At 37.8% G+C, this 27749-nt stretch overlaps 3 protein-coding genes, 1 long non-coding RNA gene and 1 pseudogene across 5 annotated transcripts; 3 read left to right on the forward strand and 2 right to left on the reverse strand.

Moving 5' to 3' along the window:
- Window positions 1-468: 468 nt before the first annotated feature.
- On the forward strand, window positions 469-2901 carry LOC137252487 (dihydrofolate reductase-like). Its single transcript, XM_067788262.1, has 2 exons — window positions 469-679; window positions 1403-2901. The coding sequence occupies exons 1-2, from the start codon at window positions 600-602 to the stop codon at window positions 1875-1877; spliced, it is 555 nt and encodes a 184-aa protein (XP_067644363.1). The 5' UTR covers window positions 469-599; the 3' UTR covers window positions 1878-2901.
- A 1981-nt stretch (window positions 2902-4882) lies between these two features.
- Window positions 4883-7223, forward strand: LOC137237584 (uncharacterized; annotated as a pseudogene).
- Window positions 7224-9273: 2050 nt separating this feature from the next.
- LOC137237634 (uncharacterized) lies at window positions 9274-13090 on the reverse strand. 2 transcript variants are annotated; one of them, XR_010949001.1, is made up of 4 exons: window positions 12937-13090; window positions 12748-12882; window positions 9584-9917; window positions 9274-9524 (listed from the first exon to the last, which is right to left on the reverse strand). It is a non-coding gene; the product is annotated as an uncharacterized lncRNA (long non-coding RNA). The 2 variants fall into 2 exon arrangements; XR_010949004.1 differs by having other exon boundaries at window positions 12748-12898; window positions 12937-13072.
- A 145-nt stretch (window positions 13091-13235) lies between these two features.
- On the reverse strand, window positions 13236-14368 carry LOC137237674 (protein transport protein Sec24C-like). The gene is made up of 4 exons (XM_067761686.1): window positions 14313-14368; window positions 14021-14247; window positions 13653-13960; window positions 13236-13599 (listed from the first exon to the last, which is right to left on the reverse strand). Exons 1-3 carry the CDS (start codon window positions 14352-14354, stop codon window positions 13690-13692), a joined length of 540 nt encoding a protein of 179 aa, XP_067617787.1. The 5' UTR covers window positions 14355-14368; the 3' UTR covers window positions 13236-13599; window positions 13653-13689.
- Window positions 14369-20420: 6052 nt separating this feature from the next.
- On the forward strand, window positions 20421-26642 carry LOC137252492 (uncharacterized). The gene is made up of 5 exons (XM_067788277.1): window positions 20421-21029; window positions 21088-21153; window positions 21830-22192; window positions 22436-22564; window positions 22632-26642. Exons 1-5 carry the CDS (start codon window positions 20604-20606, stop codon window positions 23682-23684), a joined length of 2037 nt encoding a protein of 678 aa, XP_067644378.1. The 5' UTR covers window positions 20421-20603; the 3' UTR covers window positions 23685-26642.
- The last annotated feature ends 1107 nt before the right edge of the window (window positions 26643-27749 follow it).

Below are 27749 nucleotides of genomic sequence, written 5' to 3' on the forward strand. Positions count from 1 at the left end.
TCGAATAAAAAACTCATATATATTTGCTGAGTTAGTGAAATATAATTCATTTATATGTTTTTAAAATTTTCAACAGGATTTTATTAGAAAAATGCCAAAAACCAACAAAAAAATATTAATAATAGTAAAAAGATTTACCGTTTCATAAATAAAGAATTTTTAAATCTTTTTAATTTTAACTCACAATAGTTGTATTTTAAAATATTATACATATAACTTAAAGGACTTTGTTTTAATAATAGTAAATAATAATTAATAATAGTAAAAAAATTTACATAGTACACGATTCAACTCCAACTTAACTATTTCACTGTTTTAATATATTGATTGAAATGAAAATTTCGTATAAGGAAATATTAAATAAAACAACAATAAATCGTGCGGTAAGCTTATCGCTGATTGCTTCATATTGGCAAACCATGCTATAGTACTACAAAAGCTCAATATATAAATTGGATTCAAAGTGAGAGGTTATTTTGAACACAGCTAGGCTTAAAGTTATAATATAAAATATTCACAAGTGTTAATGCCACATACATAAGTAATCACAGTTCTTATCGATTTTAAATTTCATTAATTAAAAAAAAATATAATTAAAAATGCTAAAATTCAATGTAATCGCAGCTGTCTGTCAAAATTTCGGTATCGGCTTAAATGGGGACTTACCATGGAGTTTAAAGTTAGTACATGCAAATATACTAGGGTGGTTTTTGAAAATCGAATGAACTATTTTTTCCAGTCTTACACCTTTTTCGACGGTAATACACGAATGAAGATAAAGTTCAGATTACCCTAGGAAGATGCCCCTGTGCCACATCCCTAAAACGTCCTCAATCGAGACCAAAATTTAGGTGTGGTTTCTTCGACGGTCGTATTACCAATTTAAGGTGTTCGAGAAAAATTATAAACTCAACTTTGACTGCCTGACTGTGCGACAACCGGGTCCTTTATCGTGCTATGTCGCTAACCTTCTTTTGAAGTGTTGGGATAAAAAAAAGTTAATTGAATTTTAAAAGACCACCCTATTATATATTTTATAGTGATTAATTCGTGATGCAAGTTTGTTTTTTTAAATATTAGTAAACATGTAAAATTTTACAGAGTGGAAGATTTTTCGCAACGATCTTTGCCCAAATTTTCCCTAGCTGTAAGGTCAGGGTGTTCAATATAGAACTTTGGTAGTATTATAAATATGGCTAGGTCCCAACTGAACTATTTAAAATATTTTTAAATGTTAATTAAAATTAGATAGTTTCCATAACAAAATTGTTATATAAGCCTTGTCACCATGTTACTAAAATTAAGTCGCAAATTATTCAGTCTAATATATATACACACTCATGTGTTGCTTATTGCTTACATTGAAATTGTGAATGCAACAATTAACTTGTTTTTTATCAAGGTCGGAGTATGAATATTTTACACGCACAACAACACATATATACGATACCGCTAAGCAGAATGTTGTTATAATGGGACGACTCACATATATAAGTATACATGAAGATCAACGGCCTCTTGCAGAACGACTTAACGTTGTCTTAAGCACAGCTATGACGTCTGCGGAACTACCTGAAAACGTGCTGTTATTTCCAAATTTAGAGACTGCTATGCAACGCTTAGAACAAGAGGACCTACGAAAAAAAGTTGGGACAGTTTGGATTGTAGGCGGGAGTGGGGTATATAAAGAAGCAATGTCTTCGCCAAGGTGTCACCGCCTTTACATAACAAGGATTAAAAAAGAATACAAATGTGATACATTCTTTCCTAAAATACCCATGGATTTTATAGAGATACACCCAGGGCCCGAATCACCAAGAGGCCTGCAGGAGGAAAATGGTATACAATATGAATTTAAAATTTTAGAAAAGTTGTAGATAGTACACAAATTTGCCGAATTATAATTTTTTTTATTTTCACTCAATGAGTTGTGTATGATAAATAAGAAAAAAATGGCATTTAAAGAAGCCAAGTATTGGTGGTTTTGCTGCTCCCCTTTTAGTTTGTAGACACATGTTCAGATACAGGTAGCTACTGTATTTAAAGTAGCGTTCAATTAAGTTATCCGGCTCTGGATTATATTCAAATCTCATTGGAGTTATCTGGATCAGTCCTAAGAGAGTTGGCAGCACTCGACTCATGTGTACACATAATAGGGTCCCTGCTAAGGCTTAGAACCCCGAAGAACTTTTGCAATCCCGGTATTTCGGGATTCGAAAATGACAGTCCTGTGATTTTACGGAATCATTCAGAGACTGTTACTTTTGAATAAAAATTTGTATTGTACGCTTCATATATGAAAGTTCACATAATGCAAAATACTTCTTTACCTTAAAAAAATCGTTAACCTACAGATAATTTCATCTAAGGTAAATGGGTAGATTTTAATTAGTTGCACCAAAGAGGATAGATATAATAAGAGCCGTCACTCGTTATTTTTTTAGGAATTTACTCGATGTAAACTGTGAGATAGTCGCTACTTTTTTTTGGGCGAGATGTTTATAAATGTCTTATATACATTTTCATGGGGTATTTGTGTTTATTTTTCGGACTGTATTTAATTAATTATTTAATTCTCTTTCCAAAAATCACGTTTGCATAAAGTGTCAACACCACATGGATAAATGTAGTGTATTTATTTATTACGACTTTCCTAAGCCTAACTTAAATCTATTTTACATGTTTATAATTGTCTTCTGGACTATGCAAACAAAGTGTTGTGCTAGTGTAGTATGTAGGCATTTTACACATGTTAATAAAGCGTGAAGGCAACATCTGTACGGCGATGCACTGAGTTAATCGAGTGATTCGTTTCAATATGTGCTTCGGCAACCTTTTTTGTATGCGTTAAAGAGCTTGGAAGTCTTGGCGCTACATAGCAGAATAGTTTCGCTGCACTTCTATCGATGCTGTGGAAGCCCGTCTGTCCAGCACTAAATTGGTAGTGTTCTGCAATAATTGTACAATTTTTGTTTAAATTTATTGGAATGACATAATTTAATATCATTCGGTAGTTCATTATAGGATTTAAGACCTTTATAATACAGATTACATTTGTCTGCTTCAGTTTTATAAGCCGGCAGATTAAAATCATTTTTATTACGAGTGTTTACAGAGTGCATATCTTTTACGTATTTTATATTAGTCCTCAAATACGCAGGCAAAGTTCCTTCTATCATGTTTTTAATAAATTTCATGGTATAATAAAAAAGTTGCTGTCTAATGCTAAGCCAATTAAGAGAGCATAGCATGTCTCTGATAGGTGTGTCATACCGTTTTTTGAGAATGAATCTCATAGCTCGGTTCTGATGCTTTTGTAGCTTGTATATCTGACTATCTCGCAATATGAAAAATATAGTTGGGCAATAAATAAAATGAGGTTCGATTATAGATCTGTAGACGATGATTTTATACCTTCTATTTAAATATTTGCAGGTTCGTTTTGTAAAATATAACTTTTTCGCTATTTTTCCTAATAATAATCCTAATAATCCACGTGCTCGTTGAAATTCAGCTTATCATCTATTTTTATTCCCAAGTATTTTATGGTGCTGACTTTTTCAATTAGTTCGTTATTTATATTTAAGATTTGTAGCTCACTGTTTTGAAAATTGCGTCTAGATATAACCATAAATTTCGTTTTATTGACATTCACTTTCAGTCTGTTTACGCATAACCAACCATATACGCTGTTAAGATCTTCTTGCAGCTTAGCATATATTTCAGTAATATTGTTCCCACTTATCATCAGCAATGTTGTGCTTAATGGAGCTAGTTATACCATTAATATATATATTGAACAGTATGGGTGCCAGCACAGACCCTCCCTTTTATCCGATACGGACGTTCCAATCACTGTTCTTTGGTATCTGTTAATTAGGAAGTCTTGAAACCATTTTAGTTCTATACCAGAAACGCCAATGTAAGAAAGCTTTTTCAGCATTAAGTTTTGGTGATGTCTCGAATGCACGTTTTAAATCCAAAAACACAGGGAAGCAATTCAAAAATGTGCCTCATAGAAAATATTCGGCATCAATTTTTTGATTTCCAGCGAGTTACTTCCCACAAAATAACGAGTGACGGCTCTTATTATATCTATCCTCTTTGTTTATACATCAAATTTATTTCACAAAGGCCCTAACCAACAGATTTTTCAAAACTGCGTTTTTCGCATATTCTGGTATAGCATATTTAAATACACCCTCCATGAAAATTGTAATTTATTAGAGACAATAACAACGGAGATAGGGCTTTTTTAAAAATATAGTGAATGTAAAAATAAAATGATTTTTGCTTCTCCCGTAAAGTTTTAACTTTGTTTTGTTTAATGCAAGGTGAATCTATACTAGGTGCTGGCAAAGCGAATTCAACCAATTCGACGTGCGGAAGAATGTCAAGTCAAAAGAAAATTTTCATTGATTTCGATTAACTGACATGTTGTAGTACACGGCGCTGTATGGAAAATTATTAAGCTGGAGACTTTGGTGCTTTAGCGGTAACCGTATCGGTAACCTTTTAACAGCTGATTCGACCAAACTTATGAGAATCAATGCAATCGATTATTGGTGCCGCTAAAGTCGTAACCGTATCGTAGCCAACCAATTGGGTTTTGGTTTACCGTCGTAACGATAAACAGCTGATTACGTTAGGGATACGGATACAGCGATACGACATACGGCACCAATGACTCCAGCTTTAAGAAGAAGCAATCAGCTGATGGGATAACACTAGCTGTAATGAATTCGCCTTGGTTTAATGCGATTGTGAATTCATAATGTGGCGAATGTATGAAAAAAATGTTCACAAAAGTAAACAGCCTGTATCACATGTTAAATCGCTGTGAATATATAAATCATTTGCCCAATAATAGCCGCGTTCTATTCTAAGCGAGTGCGAAAAGAACGCCAAACTCGGTTAAAATTTCCCCGCATGTATTTAACAACACTGTTAACATTTCAGCTGTCAAAATCATCTGTTGTTTATTATTGACGTTTTCTTTGTTATTTATATTACTGTAATGTCCGATAATGAGGATGATTTTATATGCGAAGACGACAAATTTTAGTAAATAATGAGTGATTCTCAACGTTTGGTAATAGCAGAATGTGAAAGCACATCACAGGGGCCACCCATAGTGGCAATGGAAATAGATGAGGTAGAGGTTGTTGGGGAAGATGCTGATGACAAGGAATTCGAAAAGCTGCTGTGGTCTATTGACGATGGTACATTATTCATGGTACAGATGCTGGAAAGACGCTTTTTGTAACATGGAATGATGAATATTTGCTTAATTTTGTATTCAAAAGAGCCCGACGTACAAAGAAAATCAATTTCATCAAGGTGCGCTTGCCGTTGCCATTGGGAGAAATTGTGAACGATATATTCATACTAGAAATGAAATCTTTGTTATTATGCGAAGCGGTCAGGTTTATTATTTTAGTTCAGTAAAATCAATACATGCAATTGACTGGCTAAATGATGCTGGAGGTGGCGTACGTTGTATGGCTCCTGCACCCAATGTAGGATTTAGCTGTATACGTTACGTAGCAAGTGAAAAGGCACTTACGTGGAAATGTATCGCGATGTGCCAGATATAGGTCGAAGTGTACCCATACTTTCACAACGTTGTGATACAACATTTGATGATAGAAATATATTCAACTGCTCGTGGGAAAGTGAACGTTATACGCTCATATCTGAACAAGTAACAGCGGATAATTTGAACTTTTTGCAGCATTTATTAAAGGGCGAAATGGAGTTAACTACAGGACAATGGCTGCATATCTTCACGGTATCCACAATTATCTTTGCTTTGGTTGTAGGTACTTGGTATGCTATATTAAAATAAAGTTTTTTATATATATGACGAGTATATTTTCCTACTTATAGCTTTATCGGAATCGAATACAACTGAGCTTGAAAAGGCTAATAATTGTGAGTACGGTATACACCAGCTATGCACATATGCGACTAATATAGATTGCATACAGTTGGATTGCGAAGAGCGCCGTTGTCTTATATTTCTACAATGTGGTAGCATTGATATTTTGTATCATTCACAACTAACGTATGGATTGCGACGTATGCAACACCATACAGGAGCACAGTATAGTCATTACGTATATGCACCACGTAGGCGTTGCTTGTATTTTACAGATGAAGAGCAGGTGGCGCAATTGCATTTCAGCTACGATAACCAAATGGATACTTGTTTAGTTCAAGAATCGTACAAAGCCATACCTGGGATTGTGGTATGTACTTGGGTTGAAACACAGCAACATTTAATATGTATGAGTTGCAACAATATATTTTATAATTTTGAAAATCCTGCCAGTTTTCACCAGCCCTTAACGCATTCGTCAAGTGTATTTTAAAGTTATCTTGCTGTTAAACTAATGGGTTATGAATCAAAAATTATAAGCGGAAAATAAAATTAAATAACATTATATAAACTGTAATAAATACAGTCCCATATAATTATTTAAATAAGAGATTAAAATTAGTTAGCAACTACGTAAGTATATGTGGATTAGAGGTTTACGGAGTAGCTCCTTGCGGAGGGATTGTCCTTCGTTCACTTACTCCAGAGAGGCTTCGAACATAACCCCGGTCTTTGGAAGTGCAGCGTCTGCTGAAAAGAAACAGAGATACATAAAATGGTCACACTTTTGTCTGTATATTTCGGCGTAGTTTGTGGCTCCTTGGCGGTCACTCATAAAGGCGACTTACCGTTGCTATTAATGGTTCTTTTAATACTCATGCCTCTAGTTGCAAAGGTAGCATCCAGTTGTTTCGGCTGTTTTTAGGAGCTACAATTCCCGATGTGCGAACAGTAGCAATCCCGACCACCAGTCCCTACCACACCTCCTGACCCTCACACCATATGACAGCACGGAAGCTATAGGACTGCGACTTCGAACTCATAATTAAGATTAATAAACATCAAACATTTTAATAATGAACTTACACCTGCGAACAGAAAAATAGCGGTCTCAATTTTTAATAAATTTCGTCAATTAAATACTTTTTTTATTTCCGATACTACACGAAAAAACTTCCATGATTTTTTTTAACTGAAGCTATGAAGAACAATATCGAAAGCGTTTTCGAAAAACGCAAAAATTTACCGAAATTTTGAACTTCTTATTTATGGTTCTATGCATTTTTGGAGTATACAATTTTGTAGCAAAATCAGTTTTAGTATAACAAAGGACATGCATGCTATAGGTCTCTAAAAATTCTCGTTGATTTTTGAGGTTTTTTGAAGGGTGTTTGAGATTTTCTTCTATACAAATTGTGGAACAGTTTTTTTATGAAAGAAAATCTGAAAGACTTCGGTAAAAAAAATACTCAAAAATCAATGCAAAATAAAAATAAAACTTGTACTTTGTTTTACTAAAATTGACAAAATTGTATACTCAAAAAAGTTTTAAGAACCCTAAATAAAAAGTTCAAATTTAGGTAAAATTTTCTCAAATTTTCGAAAACGTTTTTGAGATGGGTTTGCAAAGTTCATAGAAGCTTTTCTTCAAATATCGGAAATAAAAAAAGAAGTATTTAATTGACGAAATTTGTTGAAAATTGACACTGCTATTTTTCTCTTCACAGGTTTATGTTTATCGCAAGTATTAAAAGTTTGATTCAACTTTTTTGAAAGTAAAACTAAGCTTAAGGAAAGGGTATTCAGTCCAACAAATTTATTTAAAACATATCATTAGATTTAGTAATTTTTTTCCAAATAAAGAATATTATATATGTATGAGGCGCCTAGATCTAGATGCAAAACCAGATATTTTAAAATAATATTTAAATTGCGACAATATTGCATCGCCTAGCAACATTCTAAAAACCCGTATTGAAAATACATAACAATTTTCATTCATAACAAATTTAAAATTTTTTTGTGCTTTTCTAAGTTTTATATATCATGGATTCATCTGGTTTTGCATCTTGAAGCCTCATATATACATGAAATTGCAACTTAAATTAATACATTTAATATAAAAAAGAAGTAAATACTTTAATAATAACATAAATATATATCAATTGCTTTGAGCTATATTGCTGCAGCAGCTAACTTTATATTTGGACAATTCAGAAGTGTGTTATATTCATGTAAAATTTGATTGTTTCCATGGTTTCGAATAAAAAAATTGATTATTTGAATCAATTTAAGCCTACAACTTAAAGCTAAGTAGAAATTTTGATTAGATTTACTCTTTTTTCAGATCAAGCATATTCAAAGGTGCCGTGGAATCCGATTGCTGTCGTAATTGGTGAACGTAAAAATGTACGACTAGTAATTGAGTCAGACTTATTATTGTTCTAAATCTAATCATTCAAGCAATAATTCTGCAACCCTTAGCAGGAGTATTGATTGGTTTCAAATCTAATTCCGACAGCAATCATTCCATCCCTTATTATATATGCACATGAAATTGTAACTTAAATTAATACAGTTGATATAAAGAAAAGTAAGTACTTTAATAATAAATAAACTATCTTAATTGGTTTTTTTAATTTATTTAATAATTTGGGAAAAATTTAAACAACGTGACATCAGGACGGACAAGGCGACAGCTGTTTCGATTATACCTTGTAAATCTCTTCAAAGCCTTTTCTCCCGGGAGTGGGAGTCGAACTCGCACCCCTACGATAGTTGAAATGGTTGTAAACGCATTCAGCTACGTCATGCCTGTTGTGAAGTCTTTCCCAATTGCCTTCTTTATGCATATTTTAATCTTTTACACATTGCATACTTCGTATGCAATTATGTGTTAAAGCTATGCTTGGTACGGCGGTTTTCAAAGAAACTTTGGTTTTTGTTGCTGTTTTCGTTCTATTTATAGAACTACAACGAATTAACCAATTTTGTCTGTTTGTATGATTTTTTAATAATCGGGGATTGCCCATATTGCTTTTTTTTTAAATGTATGAAAACATTTATTTGAAGCAATTTTTTAATTTTATAATTTATTTAATAATTTGGGAAAAATTTAAACAACGTGACATCAGGACGGACAAGGCGACAGCTGTTTCGATTATACCTTGTAAATCTCTTCAAAGCCTTTTCTCCCGGGAGTGGGAGTCGAACTCGCACCCCTACGATAGTTGAAATGGTTGTAAACGCATTCAGCTACGTCATGCCTGTTGTGAAGTCTTTCCCAATTGCCTTCTTTATGCATATTTTAATCTTTTACACATTGCATACTTCGTATGCAATTATGTGTTAAAGCTATGCTTGGTACGGCGGTTTTCAAAGAAACTTTGGTTTTTGTTTTCCAATTGAAATATTTTCCTGTGCAAGCACATCGCTAACCTGTGTTCGCAAAAGATATGATTATACTGTCTTCGATAGATAGTCGGACGAGCCGCTACTCGGCGAAGTAGAGATGACCGTTGTGTCGGTGGCAGCAGTTACAACAGCAGTTTCTAACTTTGCACCATCCGTACAGTGTGATGAATGCTTCACTGCCTTTCCAATTGCTTGGCGCTAGCAATTTTTACTGTTTGTAAAGCTTTAGCTGTATTGCAAATATATAGATGAGTTAAAGTGGTTTTCGTATGGTATTCAACAACTCACCCTTTACCATCATCACAGCCTTCTCATCGATTTTGAATATGTGTACTGTTTCAGTATCAAACCCAGTTGGTTTGGTGCAATATTTTCGATTAGGCAGACAATTAGGTGCGTTAGATTCATTCATATACTGTGGGTATTTGAGCCGTAGACGCAATGGCAGATATTTTGATTCTTTTTGAAGTGTAACATTTGTAAACAGTTGGGTTTCTCTGCTGTCACCATCACCACTAGAGAGCTATTGAAGAGACGCTCCGAGTCACGCTGTGGCCACCTTGTCACAGTTACTGACGGAGATAATGCGAAGCCATCTTTACCATCTAATAAGTAAATTGCACTGTAGAGGAAGAAACATTTTATAAAATTTAATAAAATCAAAAAATGATAATTGTGTTAAAATGGGATAAATTATTGTATGTTAAAGTATAGCGAAGTTTGAATATGTCTCATTCTTCATTCTTAGAAACATGTACGAAGGTACCTCGTAAGATATTAAAAATCCTCAACGCTTTTTTGCAATAACTTAAAAAAAAACTCATATTCAAATTTCGGTTTAACTTCTTCATATCAATAGCTACCTTTACCACCAGGAGGAGTCACTATTGCTTCTACGCCTATGATATTGTTTCCTACATCGATGAGCTTTGTAATAAAATAAACAGCTATCTCTCCAATCTCTCCCTCACTAGGGTAGGCACCTTGTCGTTGGTGTGAGGGCTTAGCCGATCTCCATAGCGCCCGACTATGAGGCGGAGCTGTTTAGTACTGGCATCTACGCCGTTTCGCCTCATAGGAGGGCGGCGGGATGTCGGTGACCAAGAACTGCCAACCCCCTAATCCAGGGTGTTATGCGGACCGTGCCTATTGGACGCTTTTCAGCCGGTAGAAGTAAGTCGAAGGCAGTTCAAAAGGTTTGCTGCTAGAAACCCTCGGTTCTGCAACCGGTACGAGGAAGAAGCGTCGAATGGCAGAATGAAGAGGCAACGTTCGGCGGAAGGCAACAAGCCTGCTTTAAGAGGCAGAAAGGACCCAGTCCCAGAGCCGAGAGGCAGGGCAGTCGCATAGACAAGACAAGTAGGCCCAAAGCAGTAAGACAGATGGGCCCCAATAGCCTCGAAGGCTGCGAGTCAGAGGGAAGTTCCAACTACGGAAGTAGGAGATAAGCCAAATGGAGATCACGCTAAGACTCCGACTTTATCGGAGGTGCTAAAGGGAGTTAAAGCTAAGACTCCGGCTTTCTCGGAGGTGCCAAAGGGAATTAACACTAAGACGCCGGCTTTTCCCGAGAAGATGAGTGATGTGGCAAAGCAGTCACTGACTGTGGCGCTGGTTGATCGTAGCAGTCCTTTCGAACAGATGACTAGTGAAAGGTGGAGATCTGTAGAAAGAGAGCTTATTAGCTTAATGCTTAAGATGATGCAGGGATAACCAAGTAAGCGCCTTCCAACCTTTGATTGGGGAGATGGTATAATGGTGTGATGATAGCGTGCTGTGAGTCGCACATAGGAACACCCGGCATAACAGTTACAAGAGGCTGAAGGGGGCTTCGAACACTGTAAACCAAAAGGGCAAGGGGAAGACGACGACGTCACGATGAAGGTGCTGAAGGGGGACAAGCAGCCCATTGGTGCTGCGAGTCCTACAGATAAACCTCCAACACAGTAAAGTGGCGTCGAGCGAACTCCTAAACCTTGAGGAGGGTTCGTTTGACGTGGCGCTGATCCAGGAGCCGTGGCACTCATCGGGAGCAAAGGTTTGTGGACTTAGCGCGCGCGGATTTGGTGTTTACTATGCGCAAACGGAAAGACGGGTGCGAGCTGTAGTAATGGTAAGGAAACAGCTGCATTCATATATGCTGCCTAATTACATTACTGAGGACCTCGTAGTGGTGGTGAAATCGCCGGGCTCAGATGGTATATGTCCGGCCATGCTACAAGTTTCAAGTAGGGCGGTCGTGGGATGGCTCAAAATAATATTCGATGGGTGCATAAACTGAATCATGTACCGCACTCTTGGAGAAGTGCTCGTGTAGCTCTCCTACCAAAGGCGGGGAAGATCGGTCACATGTATCCCAAAGATTATAGACCCAATAGCTTAACATCATTTCTGCTCAAAACCTTTGAAAGGCTGATAGATGTGTACATAAAGTCCAACGTGGATGAAAAGCTGCTCTCCACAACACAACAGGCGTACACCAAAGGCAAGTCAGTAGACACCGCATTGCATAGGGTGGTAATAAGCATAGAAAAAGCCCTGGAATATAAGGAATATGCTCTAGTCTTCTTAAGCATTGCCGGGGCTTTCAACCGTGTTTCTAAATGGGCGATTATGCGTGGTCTTAATTACGTTGAAGTAAATCCAGCCTTACCCAGATGGATCGACTGCATGTTAAACTGCAGTAAGATTACATCGCAATGGGGATTGTACGCGGCCACGAAATTAGAGGACAGGGGCACTCAGGGAGGGGTGCTATCACCTCTGTTGTGGACGCTGGTCATTAACCAACTGCTCAGGGAATTCTACGAGGGACCAGCAAAACTTACGGTTTACGCAGATGACGTTGCATATGGTCTTGTTTACAAAGAGGTACAAAGTCCCTAAGTTAGGAGGGGCGACCCTACGGGAGAAACCGTGCACAAAATATCTAGGAATCATCCTAGGCAGTAAGCTGTCATGGAAGCTCAACGTGGAGGAGAGGGTGAGGAAGGTTTCAACGGCACTTTATGCATGCAAAAGAATGCAAAAGAACCGGCATATATGATCAGAAGGCACTCAAAGACGATGCCTCAAAACTAACAACCAAAAGCAATAATTATCATTTCACTGACATAAATTTAATAGTTTTTTACTTCGTGAGTTGGAAACAATCTTTTCATTATATTACTTAACAATTTAAAGGCTTCATTCTGTATTGCGAACGATAGCTCAGACAAACGATTCGCCTCCAAACGATTTCGTCTAGCAATGGTATTCTCTATCATTTTTGTTCGGTCTTTACGTTTCTAACTAACAGGAAGGCAAAAGTAATTGTCAAGTGATAAGTTGCCATTGTTTAACATAGTGCAAATACACTAGCGATTCGTCTCTCATCCGCAACGAAAGTTCGTTTCATAATAGAGAATGAGGCCCTAAGATTAGACATTTTTTCAATTTGTATTTTGACTTACCAGCAACAACAGAATCATGTTTAATTGTACACCGCACAATCATTATAGCATCATGTAACGAAGCTCAGTTTCTTCCAAAAATTGTTCGGCACCGCCACGTAAAATCAATGTACATGTTCTAGCATTAACGCAACCCTTAAATAATTACAAACTATGAAAATAAAATCAATGTCAAACCCAAAATCAAACCTTGGAAAATGTTGAAGCGTTCACCACCAACTTGACGTTCTTCAAAGTAATCACAGTGACCCAAAACCCTTGAATTAATATCATTAGCTGTAGTCATAATAGCACCACCACAAGGTTTCATAGTACGTTCCAAATCTTTTTCTGGTACACGAACAGCACAGAACATATCACAACCTGAAAAATACTGTGTACCAACATCACCAATTGGTAGTTTAGATAACACAACAATATCGCCTTACTTAGCTAGTTTATTGTACAGAATACGCCATTCAGCATTCTTGAACATTATCAATACGTACTGCAGATTTATCACGCTCAGCCTTGAATTCCTATTCTATATTTAATAATGCGATTTAAATTTTTTGTATGGCATTGGGTCCATCTAAGAAAAGTACAGCGTCCACAACTATTTTAGAAAAGAAATCTTTTTGTTGATGAATAAGTTTGGAGGACATTGCTGTGGCAACGCATTTTTCCAATAAAGCACGTTGCTGTTCCTTTGATTGGCGCTTCGACATGTACAGCCATGTCATATTTTGGTCATGCATAATTGTAATGCTTTGCGTATAGCTTTAATGCAAGCACGCCTTCCTCCACATATGGCTTAACTTGTTTTAAGATTTCACCTGCTTCAAGTACTATTGTAGTGGTGCCATCGCCGACCTGATAAGAGAAACATTTTTATTCTACACATTCTAATATAACAAAAAACTTACCTCAGCATCTTGAGATTTGGCGATGTCGACTAGAGTTTTAGGGCTGGATATCCAATAGTTTCATAATGTTTGCACCATCATTTGAAATTGTGGCCTTACCACTGTAATCAACAATATGCTTGTCCATACTGCGTGGACCCAATGTAGTGCAAACAGCGTCCACAATTGATTGCGAGGCATTGATGTTGGACATGAGTGGCTCATATTCACCCTCAACCGTGCGTGGCATTGGTGAGATGGTAAGTGTAAAGGACAAAGCTGTTGTTTTTAATAAATCAGCTGTTGCAAGTATGCAATACAAAGAGGACCTGCAAACGAGAAAGATCAGTGTAATTGCCAAACAAAACATTAATTTCGAACATCAATACCTAACGTAACGTGGCGAGGAGTTACCCTGATCTTCTATCACATATTTTGTGGTCACCAGTGGTGGTAATAAACCCTGTTGATTAGTAATAAAAGCACAACCAGCGCCATTTTGATTTTCAAAGATAACGCTTATCGGATTTGGCATCTGATCGGGATCTAAATGGCGTTGGGCTTCATTATACTGTTGCGGCTGTTGATATATACCAGTACCAGGTGCAGGTGGTTGCTAAAGAAAATAATAGAAAAACAATCATCAGAAATATTTGAAATATATTAGTTGTATTAGCATACCTTATCACCAGGACGTCTGGGTATTGGGGGTTGACCCGGCATGGGTGGCTGCCTGGGCATTCGCAAACCATTTAACAACCAGAAAAACTAGAATTCTAGAAAATTACTTAAAAGTTAGGGATCGAAATAAGTGTTTTGAACCTAATAACAATTGTCCGAAGGCTGATGTTTAAAACTTTACTCCTGTCATGAGCTACGTGCAAAAAACAATTGCAGTTGTTGTTGTGGTTTTTGTATTTTTCATATCTTGATCTACATATGCATCCCCACTTAGGTAGAAAAGTGGGCTGTGCAGAAAATCTATGGACCGGGCGCCGAGTTCTTTTCTGGTTTTTGATGAATATACTTTGACGAAGAAACATTTTTTATTTTCCCTACCACAGTTAAACGCGTCAGTTTCGACTTCAAAAATATTAAACAAATTGTGTTTATCAAAATGTAAATAGAAATTTATTTAATAATTTGGGAAAAATTTAAACAAATAAATAAATTATAGAATTAAAAAAATGCTTCAAATAAATGTTTACATACATTTAAAAAAAAAAGCAATATGGGCAATCCCCGATTATTAAAATCATGTAAATAGAAATTTTCTAGGAAAATTTGGTTACTCCATATATTTTGACCTGGAAAATGTATCGTTTTTCCAGCATGGCTTGAAGGAAATATAATGTAATTATTTTATGGATCTTATAATTTGTTGTCAGACTTAAAGAAAATATCACCCATATTGTGAATTTTCATACGATAGACGATAAACGACTGCTAGCGTATCGTAAAAAATCAACTTTCATATTGCGATTTCCACACGCCCGATAGATGTACTATTGTGAAGGACAGCATAGTTTTGTTTAAAAATTTTTGTGAATCTATACGAGACAACGTAAATACCAACAATTCAATTGTCTTGTACGTAAAAGTGGCAAAAGTTTTTAAAAGCTGTAACAATAAAATGTTTTCTGAAATAGAAAGAAAAAAATTGAGAGATGCTTCCAATCTTCTTGAAATGAACTATACACTGTAAATACTTGACATACTAAAAGTAAAAACAAGTTTAATAATAATAAATAGATTTCAGAGTCTTACAGAGGTAGAAGGCACATTGTGCGCCCGTAAAATTAGGTCGTCCATCCCAAATATTTTGAAGGTTTGTGCCACTGGTTTCTTGCCCAGGGTGTTGCAACAGAGTGTTGGGAATGAGGCTTTAGTTTGATTCTTTTGAGTTTTGTAATAATTTTATATATAAAATAAAAAAAAAATATATTTAAAAATTATATTTACTTTTATTTAAATAAGGGGGCTAAGATACTTGGCTTGGATATCATAAGTGGTCCCAGGCTCTGGATCAAGGACTGTTATCAGTCTTAGACCGGCCATAGTGACGAATGTCATGCGTGATTAGTTATCACGTCCTGTACGAGGTGCCCCTGCTTCTACTGATAATGGCGGATTTAGAGAGGACAACTCGATAAAACCCGCACCCCTGAGTCATTGTGCCGAGCTCAGGGGAGGGAGGACTCTTTAAGAGTCAGGATCGGTACACAACGGTGACGAACTGGATTGTTTAGGGTATTCTGCCACCTTAGTAGGTCGGGGTGAAACCCTACCGAAATGGCTGGTAGGCTAATGCTGAACCTGCTCACGTCTTATTAAAACCGTGGCGGGCCTCAAGGCACGTTCCGGCTCCGTCGCCGTTAAGTTGGTGGTGTAGGTGCGGTTGAAAATTTGCCCGCTTCGCGTCCGGTCTGGCTGTGAACGCATTACTCATAAGGTAATGCGTCAACCCTCGCGTGACCTCCCTGCGTAGCAAAGATAACCACGAGACCGTTGAAGGGCGACTACACAATCGGCTCCGGATAGCGGCCTTGAGGGGGGACTTTTTAGAATGGACACGACTAACACGAATCCGCCAAGGATGGGGTACGGAAGAAGAGCGGTTTTGATGGAAATCCGTCAAATCAATCTTCAGCACTCTAAGGCGGCTTCCGTAAATTTGCTGATATGCCTTGAAAAAGGCGGAGTGGATATAGTCCTTGTCCAGGAGCCGTGGCTGTAATGAAATCTGGGTGGTCTCAGCGTACATGCCCCACGAGGACGTAGCGGGACCACCACCTACGATACTGGACGAAATCACCGCTGAAGCAAGGCGGAGAGGTGTTGGCGTGATCATCGGTGCCGATGCTAATGGCCATCATAGCATCTGGGGCAGCTCGGATATCAACACTAGAGGTGAGTCTTTATTTACTTTTATTGTAGATGAGGGGCTTTGTATATGTAATAGGGGGAATGGCCGACCTGGACCTCACTCTGGTTAGTAGAGAACTGGAAGGTCGGATATCTGGCTGGAGGGTTCTCAACGAGCACTCCTTCTCTGATCACCGATATATTCAGGTCTCGGTGAACGAATAACGTCCCAATAAAATATCTTTTAGGAACCCTAAAAGTACTAACTGGGACTTGTGTTGTGGGAAGCTGGGAGAGCTTTTGCCTGCGGCCCCTACCATTAGTTGGGACCTGTCCGAATCTGAGATAGACGTTCTGGCGGAAAACTTCACCTCGGCAAGCAATAGCGCCTTTCAACTGTCCTGCCCATTGAAAACTTACAGGGGAAGGGCAAGCCGCCCTGGTGGTCGGATTCTCTTGACGACCTAAGAGCGTCCAGTCGACGGCTCTTCAACAGGGCCACGAGGAGTAAATTACCCTCGGACTAGGAGCTCTATAAGGTGAGTCTGGGGATTTATAAATATGAAATAAGGATAGCCAAGCGAGATGCATGGCGAAGCTTCTGCGTAAACGTAGAAGACTGCTATGAATCCGCGAGACTTAGAAAAATACTCTCTAGGAATCCCGCTCCTCTGGGGTATCTGAGAGATGATGGTGGGGACTGGGCGATGAGTAGCGAGGAGTCCCTAAAGCTTTTACTGGACAATCATTTTCCCAATGTCCCAGTCGCGCAGGGATCTTCGCCTGCATGGTCGGCGGTCGTTGGCCATGCAGAAGTGCCTGCCATTCCAATACGGGGAAGTCAAATAACCTGTTCTATAGGGTCGTTCAAGCCCTATAAAACTCCGGACCCGGATGGAATCATTCCTTCGCAACTTCAAAAGTTTTTGGGGATTTCCTGCCGCTGGTTGGCTATCATCTACACTAACTGCCTCAGGCTTAACTATATCCCGAAGTCTTGGCACACGGTTAGGGTTATTTTCATTCCGAAGGCCGGCAGAAGCTCTCATGTATTGCCTAAAGATTTCAGGCCAATCAGTCTCTCGTCGTTTCTTCTTAAGGCGTTTGAGCGGTTGATTGACCTGTGCCTACGGGAAGGATACCTCGGGGGTTACTGTCGGCTTCACAGCATGCGTACTGCAAGGGCAGATCGACGGAAACGGCTTTCCATTCGATTATAAAGCAAATAGAGGGGTCCCTAGAACACAAAGAGTATGCTCTGGGTGCCTTTCTAGACATTGAGGGGGCTTTTAACAATGTCTTACCGGGGGCAATCGAAAGATCTCTGGTGGGTTTAGGAGTCGACGCGGCTCTGGTTGAGTTTATTAGCAAACTTCTATGCGGCAGAATTGTCGCAGCGGAGTGGGGAAGGCCCATAATTAAGAGGAAGGTGTACAGGGGCACGCCTAATTCCTCTGCTCTGGGTTGTGGTAGTCAACGAGCTTCTTGTGGAACTGGAAGCCAATGGTTGTCGGGTGGTTGCCTATCCAGATGACCTCGCTATCCTAGTCAGAGGCAAATTTCTGGGCACCCTGCGCGATGTTCTGCAGGGCTATCTGGATACTGTGGCTAGGTGGGCTGAATCATGTGGATTGGCAGTCAACCCGGGAAAAACGGAATTGGTTATTTTTGCAAGGAGATATAAGATGTCCAATTTCAGAACTCCCTCGATTGGAGGGGTACCGTTGCTACTTTCTGATAGGGTTAAATATTTGGGGATTGTTTTGGACAAGAAACTGTCCTGGAGACCCAATGTGGAAGATCGGGCCAGGAAGGCCGCCATTGCCTTGTACTGCTGCAGAGGGGCTATCGGAAAGAGATGGGGACTCTCGCCAGGAGTAGTACACTAGCTTTATGAGATGGTGGTCAAACCGATTCTGCTATATGGGGTGCTGGTATGGTGGAAAGCACTGGACACGGCGAGCACCTCCAAAATGTTAATGTCCGTGCAACGGACGACGCTGATCGGTATCAGTGGCGCTCTCAGAGCAACACCTACATTGGCACTGAAAGTCATGCTGAACATATACCCAGTAGATATTGCGGGAAAGGCGGCCGCGGCAAGGTCGTTGGTCAGGTTTCGTGATATGGGATATGGGCTTTCTGACTGCGGACACTCTAGCCTTCTTACCAGTTTCGACTTTATCCCGGACAGAACGGACTATTGTATGCCGATAACTGCTCCCTATACAACCTTCACCACAGTCATTCCACCGACAGAGGAGTGGGGAAGGGGAATTATCTGGGGCATGGGACCGGTTAACTTGTTCACGGATGGGTCGAAGCTGGACGGAAAGGTTGGTGGGGGGTCTTTTGTCAAGAGCTAAATGCCAGCCGTAAGTTTAAGTTGGTTGATCACTGCAGGGTATTCCAAGCGGAGGTTGCTGCGATTAAGGATGCGGTGGATGGAATGCTATCCAGTGCTACTACAGTCAGGGAATTTAACATCTACTATGATAGCCAAGCGGTTATCAAGGCCTTGAGCTCAACTATAGTGCGATCGAGGGTAGTATGGGAGTGCCTGACCTCACTTGAGATTGCATCGAATTTGTTTAAATTTAAGATTATCTGGATTCCGGGCCATAGTGATATCCCGGGTAACTGTCAAGCATCGGTACAAGTGAACCGGATGAAGATGGCTGTAGGGATTTGGGGGTCCCGCTGGTCACCTGTGGATTGCTCCTCCATAGCGAGTCAGCTCAGCAAACGTTGGGCGGACACCACGTCTTGCAGGGTAGCAAGATCTTTCTGGCCGAAAGTGGATGGCAGGAGGTCTGCTGAAATACTTGGTTTCACTAAGGCTCACCTATCAATGGTCATTGGGGTTTTGACAGGGCACTGTCCCATGGGTATCCATGCGGTACGTCTCAATATACTGGAAACTCCACCCTGCTGCAGCTGTATGGAGGATGATGAGGTGGAATCAGTAAATCACTTTATGCTTGATTGCCCAGCTTTTGCCAGAACTAGGCGAAAGTACTTCGGTCGCGACTCACTTGGATCTCCCGAGGATTTATCCAAAGTTGAGATCGGTATCATTCGGAGCTTTATCGTTGCTACCCAACGATTGTCTAAGTAGCTAGATCTAAGTCACCGTTATTTTTGGTGTATGTGGTATCACAATGAGCCTTCGTGTTGTCCAAGTGAGCTGTCCCTATTAGGGCATCTAAAACTTAACCTAACTTAACCTTTACTTAATAGCTCCCATTGCTCCCTTATCGTGCAAAAATTTATCAACGATAGCTAGCGTAGAAAATTGAACAGCTGATGCGATAGTTAGTGTAAAGCTGGAGACATTGGTGCTTTATCGGTAACCGTATCGGTAACCTTATAACAGCTGATTCGACCAACCTTATGGGAATCAATGCAATCGATTATTGGTGCCGCTAAGGTCGTAACCGCATCGTAGCCAACCAAATGGGGTTTGGTTTGCCGTCGTAACGATAAAAAGCTGATTACGTTAGGGATATGACTACAGCGATACGACAAATGGCACCAATGACTCCCGCTTATGGCAATACCACGATAAACGGTAACGATCGGGTTTCACACACTACAATTTATTTCTAGCGGTATAACAGACTGTAAGCATTTATCGTGTATCGTATGTTCATAATAGGGGTGTATGTTTCATCTCTACCCTAATTCTATGTATCACCTCTTAAAATGGTGCATGTCCACTATTCATCGCAACTAATTCAGCTATATGTTATACATTATGGCCACCAGAGGTTTGTATCTCCGATTTTAGGTAAATCCTGTTCTGTAGCTAGTTATTTAACCACGGCCGCTAGAAGGGTCTCCTAATCATTATCTAAGCGAGAATAAACGCAGAAATTATATATCATGCTATCTACTCGAAACTATTCTTGTAGGGAATTTCTCTATCGATAATCGACGAAGAACGATAACCATTAAACACGGCTATTGTGAATTGGTGATAAGAAAAAAATTAATTTTTCGGCGTGTTGACATATTAGCAATATCCAAGAAAATTTTGATCAATGCACGGAAAATAGTGGTATAGTTTCATTAAAATAATAGTTATTGCAAAAGTAACTTAGTGCAATGCGTGAATCGTTAAAAGTTTGTGGAAAAATACTAACCACAGATGACTACCATTTTTTCGCATTGGCCTGCGAAAAATGCGAAGCATCTTTTGGACAATGGACAGGATTTCTAAAACATTTGACCCGAAAGCATAAACTAGATGTGACGGTAAAAAAAGAGTTTGAAAAAGGTCTAACATACGATTCAGATTGTGAAGAGCATGATGTAAATAATACCACTATAAAGGATGAAATAGAAAAGGAACTAAATAAACTAAGCAAATACCGTGCAGGTGGGTCTGATAGCGAAGATAGTGAGAGCGATAATGAATTCATCACCACAAAACATCATGACAAGGATGGAGCACATGATAATGATGATCGCATTAGCTGTAAGTCGGAAGAATCGGCCGGGGCCTGGAATATGGATGATGATAATAAAATGGTTTGTCCTGAAATATAGTTAATGATGAATTAAATTCTCATGTTTACTTTTCCCCTAGGGTGATACATCAAGCGATGATGACGTGCCCTTGAAAGATATTAATAATGAACGGAAACATAAGACGGTATGATTTTAATATTATCTGTGTATGGTGCATGAATATTTATATCAATAACAGTGCCTGACTTGCAAATATTATGTTCCATCATCTTTTATAAGTTCATCTCGGAAGGTGATTCGATTTTGGAATGACCTATAAAGGTCAATTCACGTCGACCCCGAGATGGGATAATCGCGCTAGTACTTTAACGGTGCTAGCTACCGTAACATACCCGATCAATATCCGGCAAACGATCATCAATATTTGATAAAAAGTTTACAAATGAAAACAATTTGCCTGAGTCTATTTTTTCTGTTCAATATTTTAATTCAGACACTGTTATATATAGTTCACTTAATTTACAAAGTCGCCAACCCACAGATTTTGTGAAACTGCGTTTCTCACAGTTTAAAGTACGTCCACAGTAAACATTTGGAAGTGTTAGAAACAATAACAAAGGAGTTAAACCAATTTAAAGAAGCAATATCAGGATGTAGTATATGTGATAATGAAATGTTTTATTTTTATTTGAAAAATTTTTAATTTTAAATGTTGTTCTGGGCCTTTTGGAATTACGCTAGCGATATCTTCCTTGAAATATTCACTATCGGATAGAAATTTAGGACATTTTGTTTGAAATAATGAAATATATATACATAGGTACATAGTTAACTGTCATCTAACGTGTTTTCCTTTTCAGTTTACTTTTAATCTCAATGAATCACATACCCAAAAAATATCTAATAAGTTTCTTAAAATACTACATAAATATCCAATTTTATGGGACCAACAACATGCAAATTATTGGGTGCCTGAAAAACGCACACGCGTTTTATATACGATTAAGCAAATCATGACCAAATTAGGTTATACGGTTAGTGACTATCAACTACGCAGCACAATACAACGCATTGTACGAGATCATAAAGCGGCTAAGCAAGAGCTTGCAGTTTGTGGATTTTTAAATGAAGAAAAGGCGTTACTATTAAAAAAGTGTAAATTTTTGGATGGTGACAAAAAAGACGAAGGCAATGAAGGTGAACAGGACGATAGTGATGATGAGGTGAGTTATGGTGGTTTTCTTCAGTAATTTGTGTTTTAATCATTTAATTTATGTTGTATTTTTGCGATCAGTTCCATCATGTTCTTGTATTTCCGGGTACAAATAAAGATTTATTTTACCTTTCGACCTGACGTTTCGCTGAATATTTCAGCCTCTTCAGGGGCTACACTATTTTTATTTTCAAACAAATAATGAAACAAAATGTCACAACACATAGAATTTAATATTAATTTATGCTAACAGGAGGACCTTCCTTTACCAGATGACTTTGATGATGACGATGATGATGATGATGATTTTTCAATTAATTCAGATGCAGAGGCAAATGCAGTTAATAATCCAGAAACAATAAATGCATTTGTTAAGGACTCGGTATGCTCGCAATCTTTTATTATAACCACTGTTTTTTTTCTATAACTAGCACATTTCTTAAATATAGCGTGATGGCAAACGTATCTGCTTCAATATGGGCGAAAATCCACTGATCGATGAATATGTCAATTTGGTTCGTCAGCATCCAATATTGTGGGAAGTTGGTCAATTTCAGGGCTTAAATGAACGCAAACGGATTATAGAATCATGGATACCAATTTTCCAAGAAAAATACAATGTTTCATTTGTTTATAGAGATCTTGCATTGAATTTGAAAATATTACGTCGCACACTAACTACTTTGGATGAACGTAAGGTATTATCAAAATCTGCGCAACGTTTAAAAGATATGTGTAGTTTCTTACCAAGACCAAAGCCAATAATACGTATGCAATGTGAACATTGTGATCGAAAATTCCTTACCGAATATACACTGCAAGCGCATAGATATGCTGCACATAACATTGGCACAAATCCATTCAAATGTGATATATGCGGACGCGATTTTCAAGCTCATAGTCAATTGGATACACATTTGCGTCGTGTACATTTGAAAGCATTTTCAGTTTATTGTGATGTTTGTAATCGTGGATTTTTGCAAGAAAGTGCAATGAAATTACATCGTCAAACACATACAGGTGAAAAATATTTCGTATGTGAAACATGTGGCAAAACTTTTAGACGTAAAATTAATTTACAACAACACGTTATACGTATACATTTGCGTCAACGTAATTTCCCATGTGAATTATGTCCAAAGGAATTTTATCTTAAGTGCCATTTACGCGATCACATGAATGCTCATCTAAATATACGCAATCATAAATGTCCATTTTGTGGTAAGGCATTTCATAGTAGTCATGCATTGATGCGTCATAAGCAAATACATTCAGAAATAAAAAAGTATGCATGTAAGCTTTGTGATGCACGTTTCCATCAATTTGTCGGACTTAATTCCCATATGAAGAATAAGCATAAGTTCGTTCATGATAAAGATGATGAAATACAACCGCAACCAATAGTGCATATGACTACACTGCCAGCGACCACAACCACACCGGATCCATCAATGCAAATAAAAGGTGAAATTGTTCAATCTATGGATAGTTGGACTATGTAAATGTGCTGAGATTGTATTAAATTAATTTAAAAAGCATCAACTTTGGCATAGTGTCAAAGCGTAGTATATATTAAATGCATGTATCGTCGTTCATATAAATTAGTGTCGTATGCAAAGAAATGAACCCTTTGAAGAAAACTGTTTTGCGAAATGTTTTGATGTCGGTTTTAATATTTTCAAGTCTAAAATGTTATTTTTTTGTTTGTTTTGGAATACAAATGGGTCTTTTTGGGCCTTATTCTGTACTGCATATCGAATACATAATAATAATAACAGTTAAGGCTACGAACCGCTGCGCTTTCGAGCGCTATTTCATGTCTTTCATTTATTTTACAGTTTATGTCTTTGGGACACCGCATTTGAATATTGTAATTCAAAGGTAATTGGAAAACAAAAAGGGATTTTTCTAAAATCTGAGAGAATACTTGTTATTAGTTGAGGAGGTTTTTAAATTGATCTCAATATTATTACCAGTTTTTAATTATAGTAAAAACCATACGAGATTTTAAAGAAATGTATGCGCTGTATGATACATTTTTGCTTAAATGACTCCTTGCAATTAGATGAGATATGAAAAGGTTACACAGTTTGGTTTAGACAGATCTTAATGAATATTATAATTGTATCATTAACTCATGGCATCACAATTTTTACATATGAATATTTTTGGTAATCTGATGTTATGACCCATGTTAAATTTAAAATGTTAAAAAAAGTCCATTCCCAATTCATGAAGCAAAAAATTACAAACTATTCATTAACTTGAAATGAATAAATTACTATGAAAAAAGTAAGGAAGGCTACGTTCGGGTGTAACCGAACATTACATACTCAGCTGAGAGCTTTGGAGACAAAATAAGGGAAAATCACCATGTAGGAAAATGAACCTAGGGTAACCCTGGAATGTGTTTGTATGACATGGGTATCAAATAGAAGGTATTAAAGAGTATTTTAAGAGGGAGTGGGCCATAGTTCTATAGGTGGACGCCTTTTCGGGATATCACCATAAAGGTGGACCAGGGGTGACTCTAGAATGTGTTTGTACGATATGGGTATCAAATTTAAGGTATTAATGAAGGTTTATAAGGGAGTGGCCCCTAGTCAAATTTGTGAAGCCGTTTTCGAGATATCGACCAAAATGTGGACCAGGGTGACCCAGAACATCATCTGTCGGGTACCGCTAATTTATTTATATATGTAATACCACGAACAGTATTCCTGCCAACATTCCAAGGGCTTTTGATTTCGCCCTGCAGAAGTTTTTCATTTTATTCTACTTAATATGGAAGGTGTTTCACCCATTTTACAAAGTTTTTTCCAAAGTTATATTTTGCGTCAATAAACCAATCCAATTACAATGTTTCATTCCTTTTTTCATATTTGGTATAGAATTATGAAATTTTTTTGTTCATTTTTCGTAATTTTCGATATCAAAAAAGTGGGCGTGGTCCTAGTCGGATTTCGGCCATTTTTGATACCAAGATAAAGTGAGTTCAGATAAGTACGTGAACTAAGTTTAGTAAAGATATATCGATTTTTGTTCAAGTTATCGTGTTAAGGGCCGAGGAAAAGGGCAGACGGGCGACTGTGTATAAGAACTGGGCGTGGCTTCAACCGATTTAGCCCATTTTCACAGAAAACAGTTATCGTCATAGAGTCTATGTCCCTACCAAATTTCACAAGGATTGGTTAAATTTTGTTCGACTTATGGCATTAAAAGTATTCTAGACAAATTAAATGAAAAAGGGCGGAGCCACGCCCATTTCGAAATTTTCTTTTATTATTGTATTTTGTTGCACAATATCATTACTGGAGTTGAATGTTGACATAATTTACTTATATACTGTAAAGATATTAAATTTTGTGTTATAATTTGACTTAAAAAAGGGGTGGGCGTGTTCGTCATCCGATTTTGCTAATTTCTATTTACCACACACATAGGAATAGGAGTAAGGCTCTTGCCAAATTTCATCATGATATCTTCAACGACTGCCAGGTTACGGCTGGCAAAACTTTCAAATTACCTTCTTTCAAAAGTGGGCGGTGCCACGCCCATTGTCCAAATTTTACTAATTTTTTATTCTACGTCATAAGGTCAAGCCATCTACCAAGTTTCATCGCTTTATCCGTTTTTTGTAATGAATTATCGCAGTTTTTCGGTTTTTCCAAATTTTCGATATCGAAAAATTGGGCGTGGTTATAGTCCGATTTCGTTCATTTTAAATAGCGATCTGAGATGAGTGGCCAGGAACCTACATACCAAATTTCATCAATATACCTCGAAATTTACTCAAGTTATCGTGTTTACGGACGGACATGGCTAAATAAATTTCTTTTTTAGCCCAGATCATTTTGATATATAGACGTCTATATCTATCTCGATTAGTTTATGCCGTTACGGATTACCGTTATGCGAACAAAGTTAATACCCTGCTAGACAGCTGTCAGTCATTTGAGGCATCAATTGACAGATATGGCTGATGGAAATTTAGATCACAGCGTAAAGCAAAGTTTCTATCAGGTTGTTCGAAGCGACATGAAAAAGCTGATGTAAACATTGTGTATACGTGTATGCATACACATACACACCATGTTTTTCCATACGAATAAAAGGCAAAATTTATGCGAGTGTATTAGTGTTGTCAAAAATTCTGTTAATGTGTTGGAGTTTCCGTCAGCTCTGTTTAGCAGGGTATACTCTGTGAGCTCTGCTCAGCTGAGTATAAAAAAAGACGCGTGATTTTTGATAGACAGTTTGATTTAAATGTGGTCCATTTCCACATAAATACGCTATTAATTTATCCAGACGACAGCAATTTATAATTGGTGTTATGTAATATTTTTTGTTTTCTTACAATATTTAAAAATAAGACGAACAAACATAAATAAAATCGTAATCTAGTGAATATATGTACGTTTTTCTAAGCTAATTGGATGGGTTAAAATACAAATGTCCAGGAACCGAAGTGACTGCGTTTTTCCCCAACCATGCTCTCTTACTACGAGCATGTGTCGGGTCTAACCCTGGTTCAAGAGAGTGGTTATGATATGTACGAAGGAGGAAAATATATTTAGGACATACATACATACTGTGACGAATATTAGCTACACTAAGGGATACTATCTTCTCTAAGCCGATACTAAGCAGTCACTTGTATGTACATAAACAAATCAATCATTATGTATACACATATGTATGTACATACAAGCAGCGGAGAGATACTCACAAAAGTATGCAATCATCAGCGAAGTAGTACTCACATATACACACGCATATGGCTGTAAACTACAAATACACACGCATATATCTGGTAACCAAGTAGAAGATTCTAGCAGAAGAAACGTCTAGACATTTGGGCACAGTATTAAAGCAGCGAAAGCTGAGTAATCTGAATCAGTTTGATTTCAGCAAGCTATCAGTTGCGAAGTGATGTTTAATTGCGAAGTACTTTCAAAGTAGACAAAGAAAGACCATTTTGTAATACAGAATATTTTAGTGTTTTATTCAACAGTTTAGCGATACGAACGTAAGCAGAAGGTTGCAAATAGGCGGAATTTTACTAAATTCGTTACAATACATACCCTTGTCATTGTGTCGAGGTCTTCTGGGCTAGCTGCCAACACATGACGACCCCGTTATATCCTTAACTTTTTTGTGTATCTTTGCTGTTGTCGACCAAGAGTGTTCTGCCGTCCGATCATAAGAGCACATCCGCCACCATTCAGCAGCAATGCAGTTCAGCAAGTCACAACAAGCACCCGCTATTTTTCCGCTTCCAGCCCTCTTGGCTACTTCCCATAGCATTATACAATCGAAAATTTTCGTCGTAAGAGATGACTAAAATCTATAGATCTGAAGGTTCGAGGGGTAAACAAATTAATTTCCGCAGCCAACAGGCTAGTACAGCACACACTACACCTTTTCAAGTTTATAATGAGAGAATGCAAGTTTATATTGAGAAAATATAAATTGATAATGAGAAATATGAGTTTATATTGAGAATATACAAATGAATAATGAAAAATGTAACTTAATATTGAGAAAATATAAATTGATGACGAGAA

The sequence above is a fragment of the Eurosta solidaginis genome, chromosome 1 (assembly GCF_040869045.1).
Source record: "Eurosta solidaginis isolate ZX-2024a chromosome 1, ASM4086904v1, whole genome shotgun sequence".
NCBI lineage: Eukaryota > Metazoa > Arthropoda > Insecta > Diptera > Tephritidae > Eurosta > Eurosta solidaginis.

What these genes read in the sequence shown, in the direction of transcription:
- LOC137252487 (XM_067788262.1), top strand. Translation starts at nt 600, where the DNA reads ATGCTAAAATTCAATGTAATCGCAGCTGTCTGTCAAAATTTCGGTATC. An exon ending in GACTTACCATGGAGTTTAAA is followed by an intron (nt 680 to 1,402) that starts GTTAGTACATGC and finishes TTTTTTATCAAG; the next exon opens with GTCGGAGTATGAATATTTTA.
- LOC137237674 (XM_067761686.1), bottom strand. Translation starts at nt 14,354, where the DNA reads ATGCCGGGTCAACCCCCAATACCCAGACGTCCTGGTGATAAG. An exon ending in CCAGACGTCCTGGTGATAAG is followed by an intron (nt 14,248 to 14,312) that starts GTATGCTAATAC and finishes TATTTTCTTTAG; the next exon opens with CAACCACCTGCACCTGGTAC. An exon ending in TCCTCGCCACGTTACGTTAG is followed by an intron (nt 13,961 to 14,020) that starts GTATTGATGTTC and finishes TCTCGTTTGCAG; the next exon opens with GTCCTCTTTGTATTGCATAC.
- LOC137252492 (XM_067788277.1), top strand. Translation starts at nt 20,604, where the DNA reads ATGCGTGAATCGTTAAAAGTTTGTGGAAAAATACTAACCACAGATGAC. An exon ending in AGGACGATAGTGATGATGAG is followed by an intron (nt 22,193 to 22,435) that starts GTGAGTTATGGT and finishes TTATGCTAACAG; the next exon opens with GAGGACCTTCCTTTACCAGA. An exon ending in ATGCATTTGTTAAGGACTCG is followed by an intron (nt 22,565 to 22,631) that starts GTATGCTCGCAA and finishes TCTTAAATATAG; the next exon opens with CGTGATGGCAAACGTATCTG.